The sequence below is a fragment of the Crocodylus siamensis genome, chromosome 15 (genome assembly GCF_052110815.1).
Source record: "Crocodylus siamensis isolate JL-2025a chromosome 15, ASM5211081v1, whole genome shotgun sequence".
In the NCBI taxonomy this organism is placed as follows: domain Eukaryota; kingdom Metazoa; phylum Chordata; order Crocodylia; family Crocodylidae; genus Crocodylus; species Crocodylus siamensis.
In genome coordinates, this window is record NC_143409.1 from 33,792,327 (window position 1) to 33,816,746 (window position 24,420).

General features: G+C 39.8%; 1 protein-coding gene across 4 annotated transcripts in view; it reads left to right on the forward strand.

Annotated features, from left to right (window-relative positions):
• RORA (RAR related orphan receptor A) overlaps positions 1–20,207 on the forward strand; it is a 616,778-nt gene extending 596,571 nt beyond the window's left edge. For all 4 annotated transcript variants that reach the window (XM_090029400.1, XM_090029402.1, XM_090029403.1 and 1 more), the window contains 5 exons: positions 318–450; positions 2,084–2,191; positions 3,984–4,094; positions 6,532–6,644; positions 8,523–20,207. In XM_090029400.1, coding sequence (XP_089885526.1) covers positions 318–450; positions 2,084–2,191; positions 3,984–4,094; positions 6,532–6,644; positions 8,523–8,687 — 630 coding nt within the window. In that variant the 3' untranslated portion in view covers positions 8,688–20,207. The remainder of the gene's footprint in view (positions 1–317; positions 451–2,083; positions 2,192–3,983; positions 4,095–6,531; positions 6,645–8,522) is intronic.
• Positions 20,208–24,420: the final 4,213 nt, after the last annotated feature.

The window sequence follows — 24,420 nt, forward strand, 5'->3', positions numbered from 1 at the left end:
TGTTAAATTCTGCATTCTAGTTCACACCTGAAATCGCCATTTAATCAATAGAAGCTGTACTCTGGTTCCTAAGACAAGATATTTTAGTCTAAATCCCACTGACAAAACTAAATGAGTGTTATTTGTATGTATTCCCATTCATCCAAATAAGATGATGTCTGTAAGTGGCTAATTTTACCCTCCCATCTCTTGAGTAGTTTTTACTGAGGAATACTTGGGAGGCTTGGAAGCTCTGCTTTGGTTTTCAACTTCATTTTCCTTTATAAAAAAGGGCTTATGCAGCCTTGAATAATAATCTGTCCTTTTCTCTTCAACAGCAGAGGGAGGTTATGTGGCAGTTATGTGCAGTCAAAATAACAGAAGCTATCCAGTATGTGGTGGAATTCGCCAAACGCATTGATGGCTTTATGGAACTCTGTCAAAATGATCAAATTGTGCTTTTAAAAGCAGGTACGTGGGGAATTCTGAGGCTCATTTGTAACTAGCTCTAAACCTAGAGAGGTGCTATATAAGTAACAACACTGAAGTCAATTTTTACTGTAGATGTTTCCTAAAAAACTCATGGAAAAACAAACGAGTTTCATAGTGTTTTCTTTGAATTCACATGTCCATCTTGGGCAGTCTGGGTAGAAGTAGGCATTAGGCCTGTGTGAAGCGGCTAGTATTCGCTTCGGATTTGGCCAATTCAGGGGATAGTGATTCGATTTGGTGATTCGACTCACCGTCCAGATTCGATTCGGCTGAATCTGTTTTGGAGATTCAGGTGCTGCCGAATCTCTGAATCAGCCAGGCCCATCCCCCCCACCCCCAGCCCAGCAATGGCTGCCCTGCCTACCCCAGCTCCTTGGGGGGGAAAAAAGTGCCAGCTCACCAGGTGCTGCTGGTTAGGGGATGATCTCCCCATGCTGCATGAGGGGCTCTGCATGAGCACCCTAATCCCCCCTCACTGTCCCAGCCCCACCACAGGTGCCCCACCTGGGCCATCTCCGGCCCTGTAAGAAAAAAAAACAAATGAGAAAAGCCCTGGGACTCACTGCTCCTGCCAGCAGGGGGCGATCCCTGCTGCCCCACACTGTCCCATGCTGCATGGCAGGCTCTGCATGAAACCCCCAGGCCAGTGCAGGAGCAGAGAGTCCTGGGGCTTTTCTCATTTGTTTTGTTTTCTTTCCTTAAAGGGCCAGAGCTGCCCCGGGAAGCACACTGGTGGGGGGGCACTGGGAATGAGGGGAGGTTGGGGGGGCTCATGCAGCATGGGGGGGGCAGCGGGGATCACCCTCCCCTGCCCGGCAGCACCTGGTGAGCACCAGGGCTTTTTTTTTTTAAAGCACCAGGAGCTGGGGTGGGCAGGGGCAGCCATGGCAGGGCTGGGGGAGTGGGCGGGGGGCTCGGGGAGCAGGAGGGGTCAGGGGGGCTGGCAGAAGTCCCCACATGGCCCCTTCCTCCAACCCTGCCTTCCCACCCCTAGTATTTAGCAGCTCAGAGCTTTTCCAAAGATTTGGAGAGCTTTGAATCGATTCAGACCTTTAAATTGGTCCCCTGATTCGATTCGGATTCGGAGATTCTGCCACTGAATCAGGCCAAATCTCCTCTAAATCAAATCATCACCCGAAGCTTCACAGAGCCCTAGTAGGCGTATCTCTCTTAAGGCAGAATTCCCATTAAAAAAATAGGAGTGTGTATGGGTGCAGGGTTGCTGATTAAATTAGACTTCTGACTTGTTTGGATACCCCAAAATCAGATATTAAAAGTTCAGGCTTTGTTGCAGAGATGCTGTTTTAGAAAGAACCAATGAAGTTCTTACAGCTTCAGCAGTAAAAATGCAAATAACTGCCTACACTTCAGTGAAGCTTCTTCAAGTTTTCTTTAGGGTTGTGATTAATTCTAGTAAGCGTAAGGGAGTTATCTTAATTCTTGTAATAAATTAAGCCATTCTCAGATACAGTTGCAGAACCAGAAAAAATACTGGACTTGTACGTAATGTGGTGCCCATTACATTTTTACATTTTTTCCTGTCTTTCCATGTGCTGTCTCTAACTAAACCTTTTATTTTAAATAATCAAATATCTATATTGTTTGTGTTTAGGATCTTTAGAGGTTGTGTTTATCAGAATGTGTCGTGCCTTTGACTCCCAGAACAACACAGTATATTTTGATGGCAAGTATGCTAGCCCAGATGTTTTCAAATCATTAGGTAAGAAAATCTCAAGTACTCCATAATAAAAACAAATAGAAAAGAGGGTAGAAACTGAAACACAGCCACTTACAGGGAAATAGACTGAGTCCTAAATGCTTTTCACAGGACAAGGAAAGGTTTAAAGTACTAAAAAGCAGTCTTAGATTGCTCACTTTGACATAGCATGGATCCTCTTAAATTTTCTGGTTAAATTTGAGGCCCACTGAACTTTAACAAAATATGGAAAAAAGCCTCACACATTCATAGCAGGCACTCGGGTATTAATCTGGGCATATGTGTTTAGGCACCCAAGTTTGATAAGAAAAGTAATCTCATACATTATAAATACATGGAAAAATAGGTTCTGAGATTAAATTGGATACTACAATCTTGTTCTTTTTATACAAAGGTGAACATGATTAGGAAATTAATCTAGACTGGTAGGTAATGGAAATAGATCACTTGAGTAAGAAATATTTTTTTTAAATGACTCAGTAATTTAATTTGACTTGTTTGCATATATTTATCAGTTTACTATTAGGAGGCAGTAGGTTTGGCTGCAGGGTCTAAATTGAGTGGGATAAAATTGAGGATGAAGGTTAGTATGGCAGCAAAAGATTTGTTTTAAAAGTATCTTATGTCTTTTCTAAATGCCCCCCGGTTGTAAAATCTGGGCAGTTCAGAGCTTACTGTTGTATCTGGGCTGTGAGTTGAAGGAGTTCCACATGAAAACCCTTGAGCATCCTGCTTCTCTGCTCTTGTGTATAGCCCCTCAGTTTCCTGCACGTTTCTCAGGACTCTTTTTGTCTAGCCATGCCTCTGTGCTCTTGGGTTCACCTGCATCCTACTTCTTCACTGTACCTCTACCCTTAGCACCTTTTCCTTTTGCACCTCCCAGAGTTATGTCCATTTTGAGGGTGCAAAGCAGGACTGTGGCCCTATATTATGCCTCTTCTGGTTTTCACCCTCAGTGCCAAAGCAAAAGGGCACCAACAGATGTTGCCCAGCCAGAGCATGAGCAGGAGCAGCTCATTGTGGCGGGGAGGCAGGGACAGGGGGTGGGTGGTTTCCGCCGCTGCATGACTCCCAGGCAGGCATGGGGGAGCATGTGCCCCCCGGATCTGTGTGCAAGGCAAGAGTGGGGTGCAGTTGCAGGCTTTGCCCCAGACACCAAACTTTGTTGCTATAGCACTGCACCCATACTTCCTGTATTCCTGTTATACCACACTTCTCCCTGGTTTCCCACCTCTTTCTTTTTTCTTCTTCCCCTCACTTTTCTGTGCTGATCTGCTGACTTCACAAGGATGTCATTTTATGTTTCTAAATGTACAGAGTACAGTATTCAACACTGTCCTGAAACCATGAAAAAAATTGTCTTCAGCAAGAGCAACAGAATTAAATCAGTTTGGAGTTTCTGCATAGGGTTATTTGGGTACCAGGTTGGCACAAACATGTTAGACACTTTGGGAAATGTAGCTTCAGCTTAGTTCTTTAAAATTATTCTAACTTATTAAATGGTTTGCTTTTACTAGACTTCCAAAAAAAATCATTACACTGGGATAAGATTCACCATGCAAAATGTCAGGGTGTTGGGGACTGGGAGAAGTGAAAGTTGGAGATATGGGGAAAATTAAGTGCTAGTTTCCCTTCAGTTATGATACTGTTTCCATCATCCCAACCCTTTAAGGGAAGAGCTCTGATCCTTGTAGATATTTCTAATCCATTTGCTTTCTTCAAAGCAACTTTGAAGCAACTTAACAGAAAATGTTTTAAGAAAAATCCTGAGTGATCTGTATCTTCTTCTTGGCAGGTTGTGAAGACTTCATTAGTTTTGTGTTTGAATTTGGAAAGAGTTTATGTTCTATGCACCTGACAGAAGATGAAATAGCTTTGTTTTCTGCATTTGTTTTAATGTCTGCAGGTGAGATTGCTCTAACTTTTTGATGGACTTTAGTGGTATTTTATTGTGAAATATTCCTCAGTGATAACTTGGGAGACAACCAATCAGTATGAAATATAACCAGCTGTTTCTGTGCCCCTTTCCTAACCATATCCTCTTTCTGGTTTTACTTTTAAGTGCATTTAAACAGTGGGTATGAAGGTTGTTTTACTTGACTGGTAGTAGATTCTAAATTATGCCGTGGTTTTTGTCTGTCACCGCCTTCCCTGTGGGTAATAACATTGAGGAATAAAGTATTCCTGTGCCTGGCACAATCTGGGCATAATTTTGTCAGTAGAAGACGCAGTTCTCCTGCCATTTAGCAGATCAAAAGTATGTAGCATTATGTTCCTTCAGTTAAAGAAACACAAAACTGTTTGCTCCTGCCACCCTGAGGCGGTAGGAGGTAATGCTACTGAACCACCATGAGGAGCACAAGTACAATTTCTTTTTAACAAGCTTATCTTCTTATAACTCAGGGCTTGGCAACATTTTTGGCTGGGGTGCAAAAACACCCACAACTTCGACTTGTGAGATGTTGGCTTGCCAGGGGCGGGCAGCAGGGCAGCCACAAGGGGCCTGATCCTTGTTCTGGCAATGCAGCCCTGGCCCCTTCGCAGCTGTCCGCCTCAAGGTGCACGTGCCATGCAGAACGCCTTTGCATGCCACACTCTGGCATCTGTGCCAGGGGTCGCCTACCTCTGTTATAACTGCATCATTGCTTTTGTCTTCTGTATGTTGAACGGAAAATCTTGCACCAAAGATGCATTCTGGTTAGTCAATCATTATTATACCATTAATTTTTTTTCCAAAACAGAACTATTGCTAATTTTATTTTTCCTCTAATACAGAATTGTATTATGTAAAATATTAGCACATACCATCCAACTTGAAATGCTCGAGTTAAAGACTTCTAAAAACATTTAAACTACTATTATATTTAACCTTATTGCACAGATTCACAGAAGTTTAGGGCTAGAAAGGACCTTGTGAGATCATCGGGTTCAGCCCCTCTGATCTGGGAAGGAAAGACTGCTGGGGTCAAATAATCCCAGCAAGGTGTACATCCAGTCTCCTTTTACTTACTACATGCTATAAGATTAGAGGATTAGATTTTATATGCGAGTAATACATTCATTCTAAACTTCTTAATTGTGAGACTGGCTTCCTGAATTGTTCTTCGTGGAAGAATGGATGGTAGGGAGGTTGGATTGGATACAGGAAAGATAAATCTAAAAGACAGATTCTGAGGCTAAGTACAGACATTCAAAAAGCCAGAATTGATTCAATCTTTCAAGGTTAGTCTAACCTTCATAGACTGAACCAGTTTGCAAGTGAATAAACATTCACTTTTGATTCGGAAAGTGCAGCCACATGCTTGCAATGGCTCAGGACAGAAGTTGGGAGGTGCTAGACTGAGCCCTCCCTTCACTTCCGCAGTGGCCTGGTGGGGGGGAAGCTGAGATAAGGTGGGGGGGCTGTGGCCCGGCCCCCAGAGACCCGAGTATGATTGGGGAGGGGTTTAAACCCCCACCCTGGCCTGCAGGGACCCCAGCCAGGAAGTGTCTGGAGGGGGAGCAGGGAGGCAGCGCTCGCTGGGCTTTTGAGGGGTGGCGGGGCAGGAGCATGGCCAGACCCCAGCCACTGGCCAGACGCTGCCCTGGCATGGCCACCTAAGGTGAGGTGGGAAGGAAGGGGGTTTATTCCCCACTCCCTCCCCTCTCCCCACTTGGATCCCAGCCAGGGTCTACCTGGCTGGGGTGGAGAAGCCACTGTCAGGCGTTTCCTACCCCCCACCTGCCATGGCTGGTCAAGTGGCAGGGACGGAAGCACAGCCAGCCCCATCAACAGCCTGAAGCGAAAGAAGGGAGGGAGGAGAACTTAATCCCCCCTCCCTCCCAGGGCGCAAACCCCAGCTGGGGTCTGCCTGGCCAGGGTGCTGCAGCCCCTCTCAAGACCTCCCCCTGCCTTCCAGTGCTCCAGCAGCAGGGGCGGGGCCATGGCCAGATGCTGACTGGCATGGTGAAGGGGGCAGGGACCATGCCGTGCCAGCACCTGGCTACATCCTCCACCTGTGCTCCAGCTAGACTAGAGAGTAGAGGGGCAGGACCAGCTTTGCTGTCTGGAACAGAGAGCGCAGCCCAGCCCAGGGCTGAAAAGCATGCTGGGGGACTATGATTTAATTTAAACCAGGAAGAGGTCTGGGCCGAAGTTCCATAAACCAGTTTGACCCAAATCAGTTAAGTCTGGTACTATGTTCAGCAGTTTATGTGTACTGAATATTTGTTCTGTTACAGGTTTAAGCCAGTTTCTGATCACTTAAACTAGTTTATGTGTAACTTCTGTCGCTAGCTGAGGAGCATTTCCTTGTGAACCAGGTTATGCACAGTTGATGGTATTCGCTTGTTTTTACACGTAGATCGTTCATGGCTTCAGGAGAAGGTAAAAATTGAAAAACTCCAACAGAAGATTCAACTAGCCCTTCAGCACGTCCTGCAGAAGAATCATCGAGAAGATGGAATCTTAACAAAGGTGAGAACCATTAACTGTGCCATGTCCTAGTTAGAGTAAGGCGTTCGGTCTTTGTACAGTGCCAACACCTACCATTTGAGTAACAGCTCTTAAGTGGCATGTCTGGGCTCTTGTATCCTTTTTCTTATCCAGAAATGCTTCTTCAAAATCCAGCCTACGTTTCAGCTGTTTCCAAGCAGACTCTGGGGTAGAGGAAAGGTGATAAGGTAGTAAGTGGTTTGAGAAATGGAATTTTAACATGGAGCTTAATGAAAAGCCATTGAGGTCAAACTTTATGCCCCCTCCTATCCTGAGGAAGAAGCCTACTGCAAGCGTTATTATTACACAAATATGTTGAGAAAGCCCTGTCTTTCGGAAAAGTGGAATTAAAATGGTATGCAACTCTCTAAAATAACTAGGATTTTTTAAAGGAAATACAAAACTCTAGAACTCTTGGTCAGAGATTATACCTTTTATTAGACCAACTACGAAATCTCAAAAAAATATCTTTTTCTGCAAGCTTTCAGGTGCACATGTCCTTCTTCAGGCTCAGGGAAAATTTATAGATGGCAAAAAAGTCCGCATAGGTAGAAAATAAACTTCATTTTTGTGCAGAGGAAGCCAAAGTTGGAAGTCTGTTCCTCTGGGTCCATCTGGAACAGACTTCCACCTTCGGCTTCCTCTGTACAAAAATGAAGTTTATTTTCTACCTGTGTGGACTTTTTACCAGCTTTTATTATGTGCCCAGAAGCTTGCAGGAAAAGATACATATTTTTTGAGAATTCTTAGTTTAATAAAAGGTATCATCTCTTAACCAGGAGTTCTAGAGTTTTGCATTTCTTTTGGTCCAGACCAACATGGCTACCAAATACATCCCCAAAACAGGATTTTTTAAAGTTTTATGAGAAATTGTCCCTGCGAATTGCAGCAATTCTCCCTGGTCTGGGAAGGGAAGGACAAAATGAATAATTTAGGCTATTCTATAGGTTTTCATTTCTTAAAGAAACTGAAGAGAACACGTATTTTCTAAATTCAGAAACAAAAAGTTGGAAATGGATAGTTGGTTCTGTTTTACCCTTCTCTCTCTATTTGGTTCTTTTTTGAGCTGTGGAAAGCTGCATACGGTTAAAGAGCTCATGCTCAACAAGGTTTTGCATTGTCAACTTCATTACCAGCAGTTTAACCAGAGGCAGTATAATACAGCCCACCCTAGGGGAATGGGCTTTGTGTACGTGCAGTTCCAACTCATCCAATTTTTTCCACGGACATCTATTTTGTATTCCTCAACAGGAGAGAGAATTCTCTCCATGCAGTAGAATAACTAGCGCAACTTGTAATTTTCCCGATGTTTTAAGAGAGACCCCTTTCTTTCTCTCTTGCTCTCGCTCTCATTTTGAAAAAGAAAAATACAGCACTAAAAGGGTCATGTAACATTCTTATGCCTGGCAGAAGCAGGGCAGGGTGATACCTTAGAGGCCAGTTGGGTCAGAGAGGCACAAGCATTTACAAGTGACAGTTGACTTCACCAGATGGCATTCAGAGGTGCTACCCTGCCCTGCCTGCTTCCTGACTTCACACAAGTGCAGCTGACTACCTCTCTTCTACCTGTGGGGTTGCTTGCTCTAGTAGAAGAATTTTAAAAAAAGAAAAAAAAAAAAAGATTGTTCCAGTCTTCTAACATCTTCAAATACAGCTTGATACAACATTTAAATGGTCATGTAGTGGCTTTTTGTTTTGAATTGTTCTGGTTAGTGAATTTAAGGCCTCTTGAATCCTCCTTTAAACAAAACAACCAAAGTAAGAATGCTTGAGTGCTTTAATCCTAAGAACAGAATAGGGAGGACAGAGCTCGTTTTGTATGACTGTATATGTCCTGTTTTTTGTTTTTGTTTTTTACAGTTAATATGCAAAGTGTCTACTTTGAGAGCACTGTGTGGACGGCATACAGAAAAGCTTATGGCATTTAAAGCAATATACCCAGACATTGTGCGACTTCATTTTCCACCATTGTACAAGGAGTTGTTCACTTCAGAATTTGAGCCAGCGATGCAACTTGATGGGTAAATGTTGTCACCTAAGCACTTCTAGAATGTCTGAAGTACAAACATTACAAAAAAAAAAAAAAGGAAAAGGAAAAGGAAAAAAAATAAAGAAAACCAAGACACTTTATGTGGCCCTGCACAGACCTAGGGAGCCAACACACTGCACATCTTTTGGCAGTCGGGGTCAGGCGAAGGATGGGAAACAATGAAACAAAGTTGAACTTGTTTTTCTCATGCATATGATTTCCATTATGCCTACAAATATGGACCCTTTTTCTGTCTCAACTTCTTGATCTTTGACCTCTGTTTACACAGAATGAGGGTACTAAAGTCAAAAGGTTGCTTTTTTCTAGTTGTTCACTGCCCACAGACTTAACAGAACAATCAGTTTGTTGATCAGAACATTGAGTCCAGCTAGTAACCAGTGACTGGTGTGCACTGCAGAGGTTTCCGCATCAGTTTGCACAACTTGTTCATTGTTTCATGAAGGACAATTTATTCACCTACCATTGATTGCCAGTAGGCAGATGGCAAGAAAAGGGTCCATAGCAATAGCAACAATAGCATTATAATATATTACAGGGTAAATGGGCATGAAGACTATATATAGCAAAAGAGATATTGTTTATATATTGTTTTAATTAATATAAAATGTAGTTACTGGTATAGCTTTTCTTGTTGAATTGATAAGGCACTTTCATTTTGCACCTTTTTCTTTAAATTAAATGCTAGCGTGTTCATTGTTGTGTTGCATGTGCACCAGAAATTCAAGTTTAACGGAGAGGTTTGGATGGTACTGGTACAATGGGAGGTATTTATGCTGCTGTTTTCAGTGTTACTATTAGAGAGAGGCTGGTCATGTCCTGAAATGATTACAAATTTGTAGTTTGAAAACAATGACATTTTAAAGTCAGAATTTGTTTCTATGCTGGTTTTAAAAAGCTGCTCTTATTTTTATACAGAATGCACATTTTTCAAACCTGGATGTATGAAATTGAAAGTCTAAATCCATATTTGAACACCCAAATAAACAGCCTAATTTTCAAAGGCACTGAGTACCCAAAGGCAAAGATTTTGCTCAGTGTTCACAAATCAATCACAGCTGCAGGTGTATACCTCTCTTGAAAATCAGGCTATTAAATAAGGTGTATAAATAGGGATATAGATGCCTGACTCTATGAACCCAGGTATGAAGATATTGAACAAAGGTTATACAGTAAAAGTATAATGTAATACATACATATGTATAAAACAGTGCGTGTGCATGTTACACAGCTACATACTTTTATGGAAAACAATGCACTCCATATGGTAAACAATGCACTTAAAGCAAAAACCTCAGTCTGTTGAAGTCTGTGGGAGTTTTGCTGTTGACTTCAGTAAGATATGGTAATGGCCCTATTTTCCAAAAATCAGTTCTGCCCAACACAGAGTAATCCTTTGCTTTAAAGCAGATTTGTATGGCTCCAGAAATAATTAGATGTATTTGGAAACACTCACTTTAAGACTTACAAAATGAGTAAGTACACACTGATGAATTAAAGGTACACTCCAGGTGTTAAAACCTGCCATGTATTTAATATTGTATATGAAGTCTGGAAACTAGGAGTGGGCTAGACAAGTGTTTCCCAATCTTCTCCAGCCCAAGGCACGCTTACATTAATAAAAATTTTCCATGGCACACCTGTTAAGGCATTCCTCATACCTATTGTAGCTTATTGCCATGGCAGAATTCCCTGGCACACCTGTTCATTTCTGATGGCACACGTTTGTGCCGTGGCACACTAGTTGGGAAACACTGGGCTAGAGAATGTGCAGGAACCAAATTTTTCAGCCTTTACTTTTGCAAACTACTGTGTCTTCTAGTGTTCCTGAGTAAGGAGAGCAAAATTTGGCTGAAAGGGGTGGTAAGTCAGGGATATACTCTCCACTTCTGCCGCAAAGGCAAGGGGTCCCCTGTATTCAGGCTTCATCCACTTAAATCATGTTACATTGGACTGCTTAGCACTAAGTGGCAGCACTATGATTGTTACCTGTGTAGATTAACTACAGAAATCAGACTTTCTGCCCTCTCTAACATGCTGATGCAAGGACAGCAGAAAATTTAGATATTAAATTGATTCCTATCTATTCTGGTGGCCAGTAAAGTAAAGTAAAGTAAAGGCTGAATGAGTTCAGCACTGGAAGGGCCAGAGAGCACAAGGAAATACGTAACAGCTATGCAGGTTTAAGTGGAAGGATGGACCAGCTTTGGAAATAGAAGTTTTCTTCAAGGAGAGAGATGCTCCCTAGATTGGGTATGAAGAAAACCCTCTTCAACCTTAGTTGAAAGAGTAGGTTTAAAATGTCAGTCTTACCCTCCCGGCTCAGCACTGAAGCAGAATGCCGATCCAGTGATTCTTCTTTAGCCAGGCAGAAGAAAGCCTATCTTTGCCATGGTCTTGTCCTACGATACAGTTGGGTTCAGTGGCATCTGAGCTACTTCTGATGTGACAGTCTTAAGCAGCTGTAGCTTACCTGAAAGGGCATTTAACAGTTACAGAAAAATTGGAACTACCTCCTTTAAACTGGAAGCAACTGGGGAACTGAGCTAGGATGAAAGCAATGTGAAGCACTGTCCCTAAAAAACAAGGTAGTTACTGAACACGTCTGTATTGTTCAATGATATTGCCTGCAAGTCATAACTACATTGGGCCGAACCATGCCAGACACTGTGTAAGAGTTTTTAAAATAAGTCTATACCTCAGATTTCTTGAGGTAGCTAGACACTTGAAATATGTTTGTTTTCCAGGGTTGGTGTGTGTAAGATTATATAGTAGTCATGTTGTGGTTCTCATACTAAGGCAGTCCCTGTTTCTTCAGTTATGATCAAGTTTTTTGTTTATTTTTCTTTTTGGGTTGTTTGTTTTTTTGGTTGGGGGTGGGATTTTGAGAAAGGAGATAGAGAAATTTAAGGAGAACTTTTTGGTATACGATTAATCCTTGCTACATAATCTCCCAAGTAAAACCTACCTAACCCTCACCTTTAAAATAGAAGTGGCAGTCATGGTGTATTTACTTTGTTAAACGGTAACTGAGAATTAATTCAACAACTTATCTTAAAGGGACACTGCCAACTTAAATGTTTAAAAAAATCCATTATTTTTAGAAGGTACCTTTTAAAAAATATATACTTCCAGATTTTTAATTAACTATGTGAGAATGAATGAAGGGGGTTTTTTTTTGTTTTTGGTTTGGGTTTTGTTCTCATTGATCTCTAGAATGGCCTTTAGGCAACAGGAAAAACAGGAGAATACAAGGAAAACACAGAATTTTTCTGTGCACAAAATGCTGTCACATGCAAAAAAGTAAACAAACTATTAATATTTTTTGCTGTCTTACTTCATTTGCAGTCCTGGTAGTTGTTATAAATCCCTAATAGAAAACAGAAGAAAAGATATTTGTGATTTTCAAGTTGATGGCGTATCTTTCTTTTTAACAGTTGGAACTAACTTCCCCCTATAGGTACTGTAGTGATTGAGGTGCAACTAGGTGGAGACAGAGCAGCACTTTAGTATATAGCTGTTGTAAGAGGGGAATTAGAGCCATAGATTATTTATAGACAAGATTGTTTCCTTTTGTGATTTGAGCAGGTCAATGGCCTATGATCCAAGGTTACATTTCTGTACAGCTGCCACAGTAGTGTGGAAGCTGTCTGAGGGATGGTGCCTCAGGTGGTGCATTCTGCATAGTGTTTTGTTAGTTGAGGGAGATAGGATGGTATCTTCAGCTCTTTCAGGACAACGTGGATGTTTAGGAAGGGAATTGTCCCTGCACATGTCTGAATACAGGAGCTGTGGTTGTGAGTGGCTTTATCAAAGAGTATGGAGGAGGCCATGTACACCCTTCATTCCGTCCTGCATGCCCCGCTTGGGCCACTCACAATCTAGGTCTCAGTCTCACCATCTTATCAGTTTGCTTTTTCAGGAATAATTGTTTGCTTTATTGGAGTAACTGGCATGATATGGCAGCTCTGTTCTAATCTAGGAGTTTGTTTTTATGATTAAAACCAAGCTTTCTACTAACAAAAGTTTTCTACTAACAAAAGTTTTCTGAATGTGACCAGCCTCAGGTGCTAGCCTATTAAAGATCAACTAAACTTAATTTCAGTGTCAGCTAATGGATAGTGGTGTCAGACTGGACCTTCTCTAGAGAGAGAGAGAGAGAGAGAGAGAGATTCTGATTTTTGACAGTAAGTAGTGGGTACCCATGTTAAGTATTTTGAAACTGATCTTTAATCATGTCCTCCTCCTCACCTGATCTCTAGATTCAAAACAAAGATGATTGGCATTTAGGTTTTAGTATTTGCATCCACAGATCATGGAGAATATAAAATATATGAGTAATTAAACTCGTGCCCATAAAATTGAAATTAAGAAGCCTCACTGAATGTCAAATTCTTTGTATCTAAAATTAATTGTGGCACAATGTTCAAAGGTGTTAAGCTTCTTGGAGGCTCTTTTTGCTTCATTGGAGCTATTGAGTGTTCGGCATCTTGCAAAATCAGGCCATTTAGCATCTTCTCCAACCTAAGTGTGTGTTCCTAATCACAATAAGTAGTCACTTGGAGATGCACCAAATAAAAACAAGTATAGCAAAGTGGTAGGTATTCTTAAAAGTATTGTTGCCAAGAGACTTTTAATGAGATGTGGAATGATTCTAGGTGCAGCTAGTCACAATTAAGTCTAGATGACATATACCCTGTTAAGACTGGGACCCAAGATCAGAAATTCAACAAATGATTCAGTGGCAGGACACATTTGGGCTCTGTCAGGTGAATGACAGATGTATTAAACTTTCATAGTCTGCTCCATTTAGAAAAAAAATTGAAACTACAGAGGATTCAGGAATAATTATTCCTTTTAAATTAGCTGTTCATAATAAAATAGTTGTTTTGGGCTTTTGGCATTTGAACATTCTTTAGCTGTTTTATAGAAGAGGTACTACAGAACAGTGTCATTTTGATTACCATTATAAACATTTGTATCTCTGACACTGTTCACCTTTTTAATAACTATGGGATTAGATGATGGAGAAAACTGTCTTTTAAGTTTGGTTGTTCTTTAAAAAAGCTTATATATCATAGTATGGATACCAAGGCCTGAGAGTGTTTGTGAGCGTGTGTGCATGGATGTATGGGTGTGAATGGCTGCTTCTAGGCTGTTTAGTGTCAGTGGAATAAAGAAAATGTATTCAAAATACTTAAGTCAAAAATAGAAGGTGGAAAAAAGATTTATTCTATACAAAGCCTTGTCTGGACCACTTTAGAGAGACTTCTATTTTTTTAACCCTTCTATAAATATTTGATGGCACTTGAAATATTCCTGCAATAAAATGTGATTTGTGTAAACATAAAAAAAAAAGATTTTGTAATGTGAAACAATGAAAGAAAGTAATGTAATTTTTCTAAAAAACAAAAACAAAAAACAAATTAATGAACTTTGTATTATTTTCTTGATGGAATTTGTCTATTTGTCTTTGGAAGACTTTTTATTTCATTGAATGTGCCATAGTAGAGATGTGGTTTTTGGTTTTTTCTTTTCATTTTTTTATGTTTTAGATTAAAGGAAAAGCTGTTTGTGTTACGACATTCCAAAATGCAAGACGACATAGAATAATGATTAAAAGGGTTGATTAGTAAGCTTCAATCATTGTTGCTTTTTTGCACATGTTCTTCATTCCTCTATAGTGCAATATGTACATAGAGCACTTGCGGGTGTAACCTTGATCCCTCAGGGAAAATACATATTTGTACAGGACTTTTCTTTTGCCTTTTTTTCTTTTTTTTTCTTGTTTTTCTTTTCTTTTCTTTTTTCTTTTTCTTTTTTTGCTAAGGAATGTCGATTTAAATCACTTGTCTGTTGTTGAGGGGCAGCCAGATAATAATCCTAAGCCACTGTCACAAAATATTGGTTGTTTAATCATTTTGTGCCCTTGCATTATTTAAAAAAGAAAAATAAATGTTATTTTCTGACAGTTCTTTGTGCTGATTGGTGAAGAAAAGGGTAAATAGATAAGCACCTTATGATTGACTTAACTGTGAATGACAATCCATCTTGTTATCAACAATAGAAGCCCTATCATTTTGGAGTTGGGGTTAAGAGTCAGAAACGAATGTGCTCAGGGATCTTCTAAAACTCTTCAACAGGGTGGCCAGTGCTACTGGGACAAATTGCTTTTGGAAAAAATATAATATCCCTCCAAGGCACAAGTGAACTGTGTAGAAGTTTTCTAAACACTCCATGTGTGCCTCATACAATTATTTGAATTTCAGCCCATGTGCTCAGTTTTATTTTCCTCAAAATCAAAAAAAAAAGTAGAACTCTAAAAATAATGCAAACTTCTGCAAACATGCATAGAAAACCATTCGTGTTGCATCCACAACCAGATCATTATTCAAATTACGTTTCAGTACCCAGTTCACCATTTCTTAAATCATAAGAGAATTAGCTTAAAAATTGAACTTCATTGTTTTGCAACTCCTTATTTAATTTGTTCTTGTATTTAAATTGTCTTCAGTATCTAAATTGTTGTTTAAGAGAAAAAAATCAGGTCATCATATGCAGTATAATACGAGTGGAAATACTACAATTATTCAGTTGTGAGTCACATAGTAATGAAAACAGTTAAAACCAGGAGAATACAAGTACAACAGCTTCAGATACCTGCCATTTGATGTATTTGCTTCATGGTAAAACAAGCTTTTTAAAGAAGCACTGTAACTATCACTTCCTATTTTTTTACATCTGACAACACTTTCAGTAGTTGTAGGAAACAGCAGTATAAGATAAGTGCCAAACTTCTTTAGGTTACCTTTAAACCTTCTTAAATAGTCAAAGTAAGATTCTAAAAGTTTAGTTCAGTTGTTCCCCTCTGGCTTTATTCTTTTGTACCTTGATCAAATAAGTAGATTATTTGGGTAAGCAATTAAAAATAAAATGGGGGAGGTTTTGGTATCTCTCTAGTCAGGTCAGAAGGAGGGTATTATTTCTCACTCATTCTTTTATTATTTTACTATTACTTGTAAAAAGTGTTGTGTTACCAGAGTTGTTTTCCTGTACCCTTTTTAGTGTAACATATCCAAATACTACATTTTTATGTAGAGGAATGAATGCAGTGATACCCACCTTGCGCCTCTGACCTGACAGTGCAGTTTAGTTTTGAGCAATCTTTTAAGGCAAAAAAAAAAAAAAATGGACTAAGTTGAGTTTCTTGAACAGTTCTCATTTTGTTCCATGTGTTAGAAAAAATACCAATTCCAAGTATGTAAAAAGCTAAACTGAATTATGTAATTCCTTTCATACTTGCGAATGATTCACAGATGTGTTCAATATGAACAGTTTACAAGTTAAAATTTTACCTGTGCATTTGGGTTGCCCAAAGTATTTATTGGGTTCTTTAATGACTGGCTTATATCTTCCCTAGTCCATAATTAAGAGGGCTTTATATTGATGTATAAACTACATCATTATTAAACACTGATCAAATGATTTGCAATATGTGATTTGTTCTACATATTTTGCCTCTCTCCCAAAAGTAGAAAATAAACTGGTCTGTTTTTCAGGTTTAGGAGACGAATATTTATTGAACAACGTCCAGAAATAATTGATGAGCAGTATGCTTTGAATACTTAGTATTTGAGTTGGCTGCTTTCTAGTTCAAATATGTAGGTCACATGGCATATTTCTTTTCCCTAAGCTGAAAAATTTCAAAATTTAAATGTAATTATTAAAATTAATATTTACTACTTTAAATGTCAGCTTCTGTAAACATACTTGAATATTAATTTCAAGTTTGTTGTTTGCTTAAACATTCCTGAGAGGAAAATCCATTTGGTGGAATATTCAGGGGACAAATATACAAGAAAGCCAAATGCAGTATGAAAAAAATGTATAAAACTCAAATATTTATAGCAGAACTCTTGCAGTATTCACTTAGCTCCTGGTACTGTGACTGAAGTAGTGCACTGAAATGTTGCCAAATCACTGTTTTAGAGGGGGAAATTATTTAACAGGTTTTAAAGCAACATACTTGTTAATATCTAGTCTGGTCTTGGAATTTTTTTCAGGTACTAAAATCAAATCTGATATTAAAGTAAAAGCTGTATTCTACCTTTTGTTCCATATGTGGACTTTTCAGACTTTTTTCTTGTTTTGGCTTTTGCATTGTCTGTTTCATGGGTAGAATATAGCAATAATGCTTTAGAGCAATAAGCTGACTATCCAAATATAAAATACAACATAATACAGGCTTTGGTACTCATACTTTACATTCAGGTTTTGCTACCACCGTTTTTACTTGTAGGTATTTCTGTCATCTCATTACTGCTTGGTGCTGAACGTCACAAGAAAATTGTTTAGGACTGCAAAATGTGCATCATACCACACCTTGTTTTTATACAGCCCATACATGCTTTCAGTATTCATCTGTGCTTTTTATGCTTGTTTTCCCCTAAGTTTTCCTGGAGGTCTTACAGTAAATACATAAACTTTATACAAACTTGCAATCTGTAATGTGCTCATACCTAAATGCAGAGAATTCATAAGCAATACAGTGAATTTTATTTCACAAAAAAGGATGTGTACTGTATATACCTTTATAAAGTAAAAAAAAATCCTCATTTTTCTATGTTGGTTTTAAAACAGTTTATAGAGCAGTGGTAAATATTTTGACTATTAGGACATTAACTGGCTGCTTCTTTATATGTAACTGTATTGTCTGCCTGCTCCTTTTCTGGAGATGTGTTTTGTATTGGATATTTGGGCCAATGGGAGGCTTCAAGCTACAACGTATTTTCCCAGTTTAAATATATTTAACATATGACAAACCCCAGACAAGGCTTTTTAAAATGTATAAAGAACTGCAGTGTTAGGTGATTTATTTGCAAACCGTTTTCAATGTTGTCCATTTTTATGGCACCTTTAACAATATTCTTGTTTCCAAAGTACAAAAAGGTTAAAAATACTCTAGCCATAACTGAATGTCAAGCAATAAAAACAAATGACTTTTTGTGCATAGATTTAAAAAAAAACAAGTTTTAGACATCTGCATGTAAATGCAATCTCTTGTTTACTGCTTTCTTAAACTTGAGCAACTGATTCCTTATTTTACTACTAATCTAAGGACTTGTAATGGCCTGTAAACATTTTCTCTTGCTCTGTTCTTTCAACTTTATCTTTGTCTCTGCTTTGGAGTCATAATATTTAATGTTGTTCTGCTCACCTCTATACAGTTAACTTTTTTGCTTTCATTCTGTATAGATACAGTTATACTATAAACAGCCTACACAGTGCAAATATTATCTGTTTATCAAATACCACATTATGCTGTATAATAATCTGTTTTACTATATAATCTATTTTAGAAATAGCTGTTTAGAACTAGAGTGTGCTATTTTTGTGTTTTTCTGATGTGTGGTGCTAGATAAGTTACTTTTGTGAACAAAAAACAAACAACCCCTTTTATTCCTAGACAATTCCACCTTTGGGTCTTGTTAATTTCATTGAGTATAACTATAAATATATATATTTGTGTGTGTGGGTATATATAAATATATATACACACACCTCTACATATGCCCAACAAGTACCTGTATCAGAGTACTAGTTTGGGACATTTTTCTCTTTAAATACATAGTATCATTATATAAATTATTCTATAGTACATTTAATAAGGAGAAAATTACTTCATCAGTACAGATACTTGATATCAAATGCAATCCCTTCTATAGTCATTTTACTAAAAAGTGTCATGTCTGGTTTTTACTCTGAGTTGCTAAACTGTTTGCACTCTGTATTATGTTAGAAGAAAATTAAGTAGCAAACTCACCCAACAATATTCACAATATGCTATATCATTTAAAGGTAGGTGGGTACTTGGCTTATTGGATATCTCTTCCTGTTGGTGCTTCAGAGATTGGATTTAATTATCCTGGGTGCTGTCCACCCGTCTAATTCTAATAGGGCCTGAGAGTGCCCATCATTCCAAATATTACATCTACAAGCCTAACTCCATTCACTGTCTGTGAGAGTTTTCTTTAAATCTTTCATAATATATTATTGGCCAAATTCTCTCCTTGGATATGCGTAAGCGCTATCCCTTGAAACCATATGTGTATATTCAAGGACGATATTTGGCAACTAAAGTTAATTCAGAAACAGGGTTTATGGAGTTTTCTCAGTTACTGGTTGATTTTCTTTTTCTTAGAAAAATTGAATACATCTAAATTTAGCTAGAAATGTAAGTGTATTCTTGGGGTTACTCCTAGCCCAACCCTCTCTCCTTCCACAAATATTTCCATCTTAATGCTTCAGAATTGGTGGATATCAAATATCTAGCTAAGGAGTAATTAACTTTTTAAAATATTTATTAGAATTTTTCTGTAATATTACTAAATTTATATAAGATCTTTAGCAAAGATTTTTGAGCAATTTATTAAATACAGTGTTTCTGTTTACTGCACTTTTTGATAAGAAGAAGGTAGTGAATTTTAAAGCCATTATTCTTGGCTTCCATGCACTGCTTTTGTACCCTCAATCCAAAAGTTATTTTTTTTAAAACAAAAAACAAGAAAAGCAGCAAACATACAGTTATCCTGGAGATAAAAATAACCATACTACACCATGGTTATATTTTCATAAGTATAATGGTAAACACTATCAGGATAATTACTTTTAAAACCTTTTGAAAGCTACAATCTTATTTAAATGCAAGCCATGCTGACTTTATTTTTAAAACCCTTCAGTGTAAATCACCTTTTGATACTTTCCAAAAGAAATGGAGGATCTCTTAAATTTGTATCTCCTAACATGTACATCATAAACTAAATGCTAGGAACATATTCTCCCTTGTTGTTTAGGTCTAATTATTCTATAAATTATGCAGAACTATATAATTTTTTATCCCATAACTAAATATTTTAGGTAAAGAAACCAGGATAAATGCAGATTACAAATGTGTTGGTTTGAGGATTAAGCACATAAACTTCACAAACCTCATTGAGTATTGTACTCAGTTCTCTGTAAATACATGCAACTTAAAATGAAGCTATACTGTACATGTAAATGTGATGTCTTATGTGTACAGTATGTATAAATTCCTTTTCTAACAACAATAAAGGCCTAAGCCATCAAGAGGAATATTGAAGTAGTATTGTACTAAACCTTTGCTAATGATCTTTACCCAACAGCCACCTGACTTTTCACTTTCATAGATCTTCTTTCCATCTCACCCTTAAAATAGCTTGCTTATATTCAACAGTTTATTTTACTCTGAGTCCTGAAAAAAAAGTATTTTGATTCATTTTTGTAAATACAGCTGTAAAAATAAGAGATTTAATGTTGTCTTTTAAATACTCCAATTTTCATTCTAATATGAATGTTGTTATATTGTACTTTAGAAACTGTACCTTTAATATTACATTACCTTTATTAAGTGCATTGAACACATCGATTTTAGATGTGCTTTATGTACTGTTATCCTGTAATAAAACTTCAGCTTCTAATGGAAACACTTGTCTTAACTCTTTTTTGTCATAAAGATCAGATTTGTTTGTCTGCATTGTGGAACGTATTCAGTTCGGTGCTCACTGTGTGGATGTAACTATGAAGTTCCAAATTTAGATATGTTTGGTATTGGCTGCGTAAACTCTAAAGCTTTAGTTTGACCCTTTTGACATTGAGGGAGACAGTAAAAAATTGTCTGCACAGGTTCTTATCACAATAACAACATCAGCTGTTACCAGTGTGAGTGAACACTCCTGGGGGTTGCAATCCAGGCATCTGCTGTCCCAGAACATGCAATGAAGAGATGGTCAGTCCAGGCGACATTTGAGACATACAGGTGCGACGCATCACTTCTGCTTACAGTGTGCCTGGTATATGAGGATTTCAGTCCCTACTTTTTCTTCTTTCACTGGCGCTAAATTAAGATTAATCTTTATATATTAAGTAGGTAAAATGTTAGAAGAACATTATGAAGTTACAAACTTAAGCCTGTATGACCTTAATTTGGTTGCCTTGTATGTAGGCATTACCGGCAAGTCTGACTGCATTGGTACAAGCTAGTTTTCCCAGACTCCAGTCTCTTTTAGATATTTATTTAATAAATATCTGTGTTAGGTTCTGAAACAAGTTGAGAGTTTTACTTAAATTACATGAGAAGCCAGTTCACTTAGAATTTCTTCTTATTCATATGAAGAAATGAAATCATAAGGTGATTTTTTTTTTTTTTTTTAATGCTAGCTTTGAGAACAGGTACACTGAAGTGCCTAACTTTGTGATTGGATGCATTGCTTAGACTGATACAGTTTCATGGCATTCCCCCGACTTTCCCCCAGGAGCCCTTGTTCCATTACTATTTTGTCATGTTTATTTAGGGTAACGCCTTGGACCACGCAAGAACAGGGCCCTGTTGTATTGGACATCCTACAGATAAAGCAGTGAAGACCTTGTGATCAGAATATTCAAGGCAAACAAAGAGGTGTACAGGACACAAGAGTGAACAATAGCAGGTATCAAGCTAATATCACTTTTATTTAGAGTATCTGTTCGTGTTTTCAGGGGGGTTTACCTGAAAAGGATAAGCTAGGCAAAAAAGTAAGGACAGGAACAGGGAACACTGAACGTCAAGGAAAGGATCCAAGACATGGCCACAATAAATATCTGCTTTACACAATGGTGTAGAAGGGATCAGCACCAGAGAGCAGCAGCTCTTGTTGAGCTTGCACCAATAGGTTTGCTCTGAGAATGCCTACTGGATTTAGTCCCAGAGGACTGTGAAATAAAGAAGTGCCTCGTTTCTGGGTCCTGATCCAGGAGTGGGATCCTGTATTTTCTTGCATGTAACCTCTACACCTTTTTCCCCCAAAACCAATTGGGGAAAATTGGGGTGTACATTGTGTACCCCAAGGTGTGTGCGTGCATATGTATATGTGTGTGTGTGTGTGTGTGTATATACACACACACACACACACACACCTTGGGGTGCACATAATGTGCACCCCAAATTTCCTCAGTTGGTGCTTTGGGGGAAAATATATGCAAAGAAAAGGGCTCCCCACAAGTCTGGAAATTTGGACAGGAGGTGCAGAGCCATAGAAGTATAGACATATTTAGCTCTAACAGGCATAGCAATTAATGCTGCCACCACTCCATCCTTTCTCTCCTGGCCCCCGACTGTAAGTTTCTGGATTATAGGGAGTGCCCCTCCCATCATGCTGGATTGGGACAGTGTGCAGGCTTAGTCCATGGCCAGAGTGTCAGGTTCAACCCAGTATATGGCCCGAGACCCAGAGCCAGTGTGCAGGATTGGATCTGGAATGTAGCTAGAGCCAGTATGCTGGATTGGGCTAGGCCAGGCAACATGGTCCTGGAACAAGCATGCTGAATCAGGCCTTGCCATACAGACCCCATTGTTGATGTGCCACACTTGGGCCCCATCAAATTGTGCAGTCTCAGCATCCATGTGCTGGATTGGGCCACGGTGCCTGGCTCCCAGCCCCCACCCCAAGGCCTGGAGACCCCAAATCTCTGCTCCTCACACATGCTCCATGGTAAGATTTTTCCTTTGGACCTTGCAAAAATAAGGGGTGTGTTATTTGGGGGCATGGCATTTGTGAAAAGTGCAGTAGTTCTGTCTGACCCTGTCCAGACTGAAGTGCATCAGGTTTTGTGCAGAAGTAGAACTTTCAAAGGGGATGCAGTTTCAATTCTATTGTCTTTCTGAAGGGATTTCAGTCCGATTTCTCACCTCTCTGGAAAGTCTCCAACCGCCATGCTAACAGCCGACATCGGTTTATGTAAAATCCAGAAACAGTCCTGGGAAACTGGAGATCAGGACTTTCCTCCCTCCCAGGCACCCTAGACACCATGTTCTGCAGTCATGCCTTCTTTCATGCTTTTTCTCAAGCCAAGTGATTAAGCAGTTCAGCAGGAGGGGGTGAAGAGATTTACAGTCCCAGAATAACCTATAATAGGGCTGTCTAGCTGGTGGGCTGCAGACCTGTATATAGTCTATAAAAGGCTAAATTGCTGCCCCCCGGGCTCCTACCTGACTGCTGTTCTCATGGCTGCTATTTCCTACCGCCTCCCCATCCCTCCAGCTGCAGCAGCAGGTGGAATGTTTGGACTCCCATCCCTCCTGCACCTTTCACTGCCTGCCCCTATTCCAGGGGAAGCTGGGAATGAGTCTAGGGCTGCATACATGGTACAGCAGGATGGGGGGAGGGAACAGGGATGAGCCTGTGCAGGTGCAGCAGGCAGGAGGGAGCATCTGTGCTGCATACAACCCAAGGGTGGGGCATGGCAGCCTAACGGCATGTGGCCCAGTGCAGCCTATAAGCATGTGGCCTCCAGCTACTTACAAGTTGGATATCCCTAACCTATAACATGATGGGTAGGGTACTCCACTAGGCAGCAGGAGTTGTGAGTTAGAACCTCTTAAGCAAGAGAAGGAATGGAAAACAATTCCCAAATCCAGGATGAGTGCCCTATCCACTTAAGTACTAATATCCACAGGGATGTTTACACCACCTCTTTCTCCAAGTGTTTTTAAGCATCCACTGTCCTGTCCTTGAAAAAGGACATAAGTGCTTACTTTCATTAAAGGTTTCTGAACGATAGATTTTAAGTTGATGGAGGTGCCTTAACTAAGCCTCATAAAGCAGCAAGGGTCTGGGGGAGAGGGCAGCTGGGGACATGGGGCTCGGTTTTAGAGATAAGGGTGTGATACTCAGCTGTAACACCCATTCTTCCCTGCCCCCACCCCCCAGGCTCCTCTTTCCGGGTCTGGAGAGCTAGGTCCCTGGGACCAGTAGGAGCTAAAGGTCTGTGCATGGAGTCAGTGGTGGTAGTGCAGGGCTCCTGCCAGAGGGATTCCAGCTCCAAATCTTCAGAGCCCATCCTCCCCCTTCCGTGGAGAATTAGAGGTGACTGGGACTGGAGCACCCGGCACTGGCAGGGGTTCCAGGAGCAGGACCTGGGGCTAGACATCTATACACCCTGTTCTCCTTCCTTTGCCCATGGAGCTGGGGGGAGAAGGAAGAGAGAAGAGCACTGTGGGATTCTAGAGGACCTATGGGTCCCTTCTCCTCATTCAGATGTAACAAGAAGACTCCCCAAAATGGCACTTCATTTAAAGAAGTGTTATTTTAAAGTGTTTCAGCTGCTTTTAACATGTTTCAGAAGGCTTGTATGTGTGTAAAGCTGGCTGTTCGATGCATCCGAAACATTGTTGTTACATCTGTTCACACAAACTCTAGTTCACTCGCACACTCAGCCTAACTCTGCATGCATTCTATACGGAGCTTATGCACTTAACACAAGTTTCTGGGTCATGCTTTAGCAGCCAGTGGGAGTGTCTAAACAAGATGTTTACTGCAGTTGACTAATTAGCTCCTCAGTAAACATCTCAGCATCTATACACGAGGGCTATTAGGCTGGAATGAACTCAAACTCCACAGCAGGGTAGTACTTGTAAATACTAGTACTACTCTGCTGTCAAGTTTTTTATTCCCAACACACATGTAGACACTGACCCAGCTGATTAGGGCACAAGGGTGCTTCGGTGTGAGGGCTGCCTGCCAACAAGCCCCACACTGGAGCACTCTCGTGCCCCAGCCAGCCCCTCCACAGCACACTGAGCCAGGTCAGAGTAGTCCCAAGCTGGCAGGCTGCCCCTTGGGGGCTGCTCTGACCTGGCTCAATGTGCTACAGACC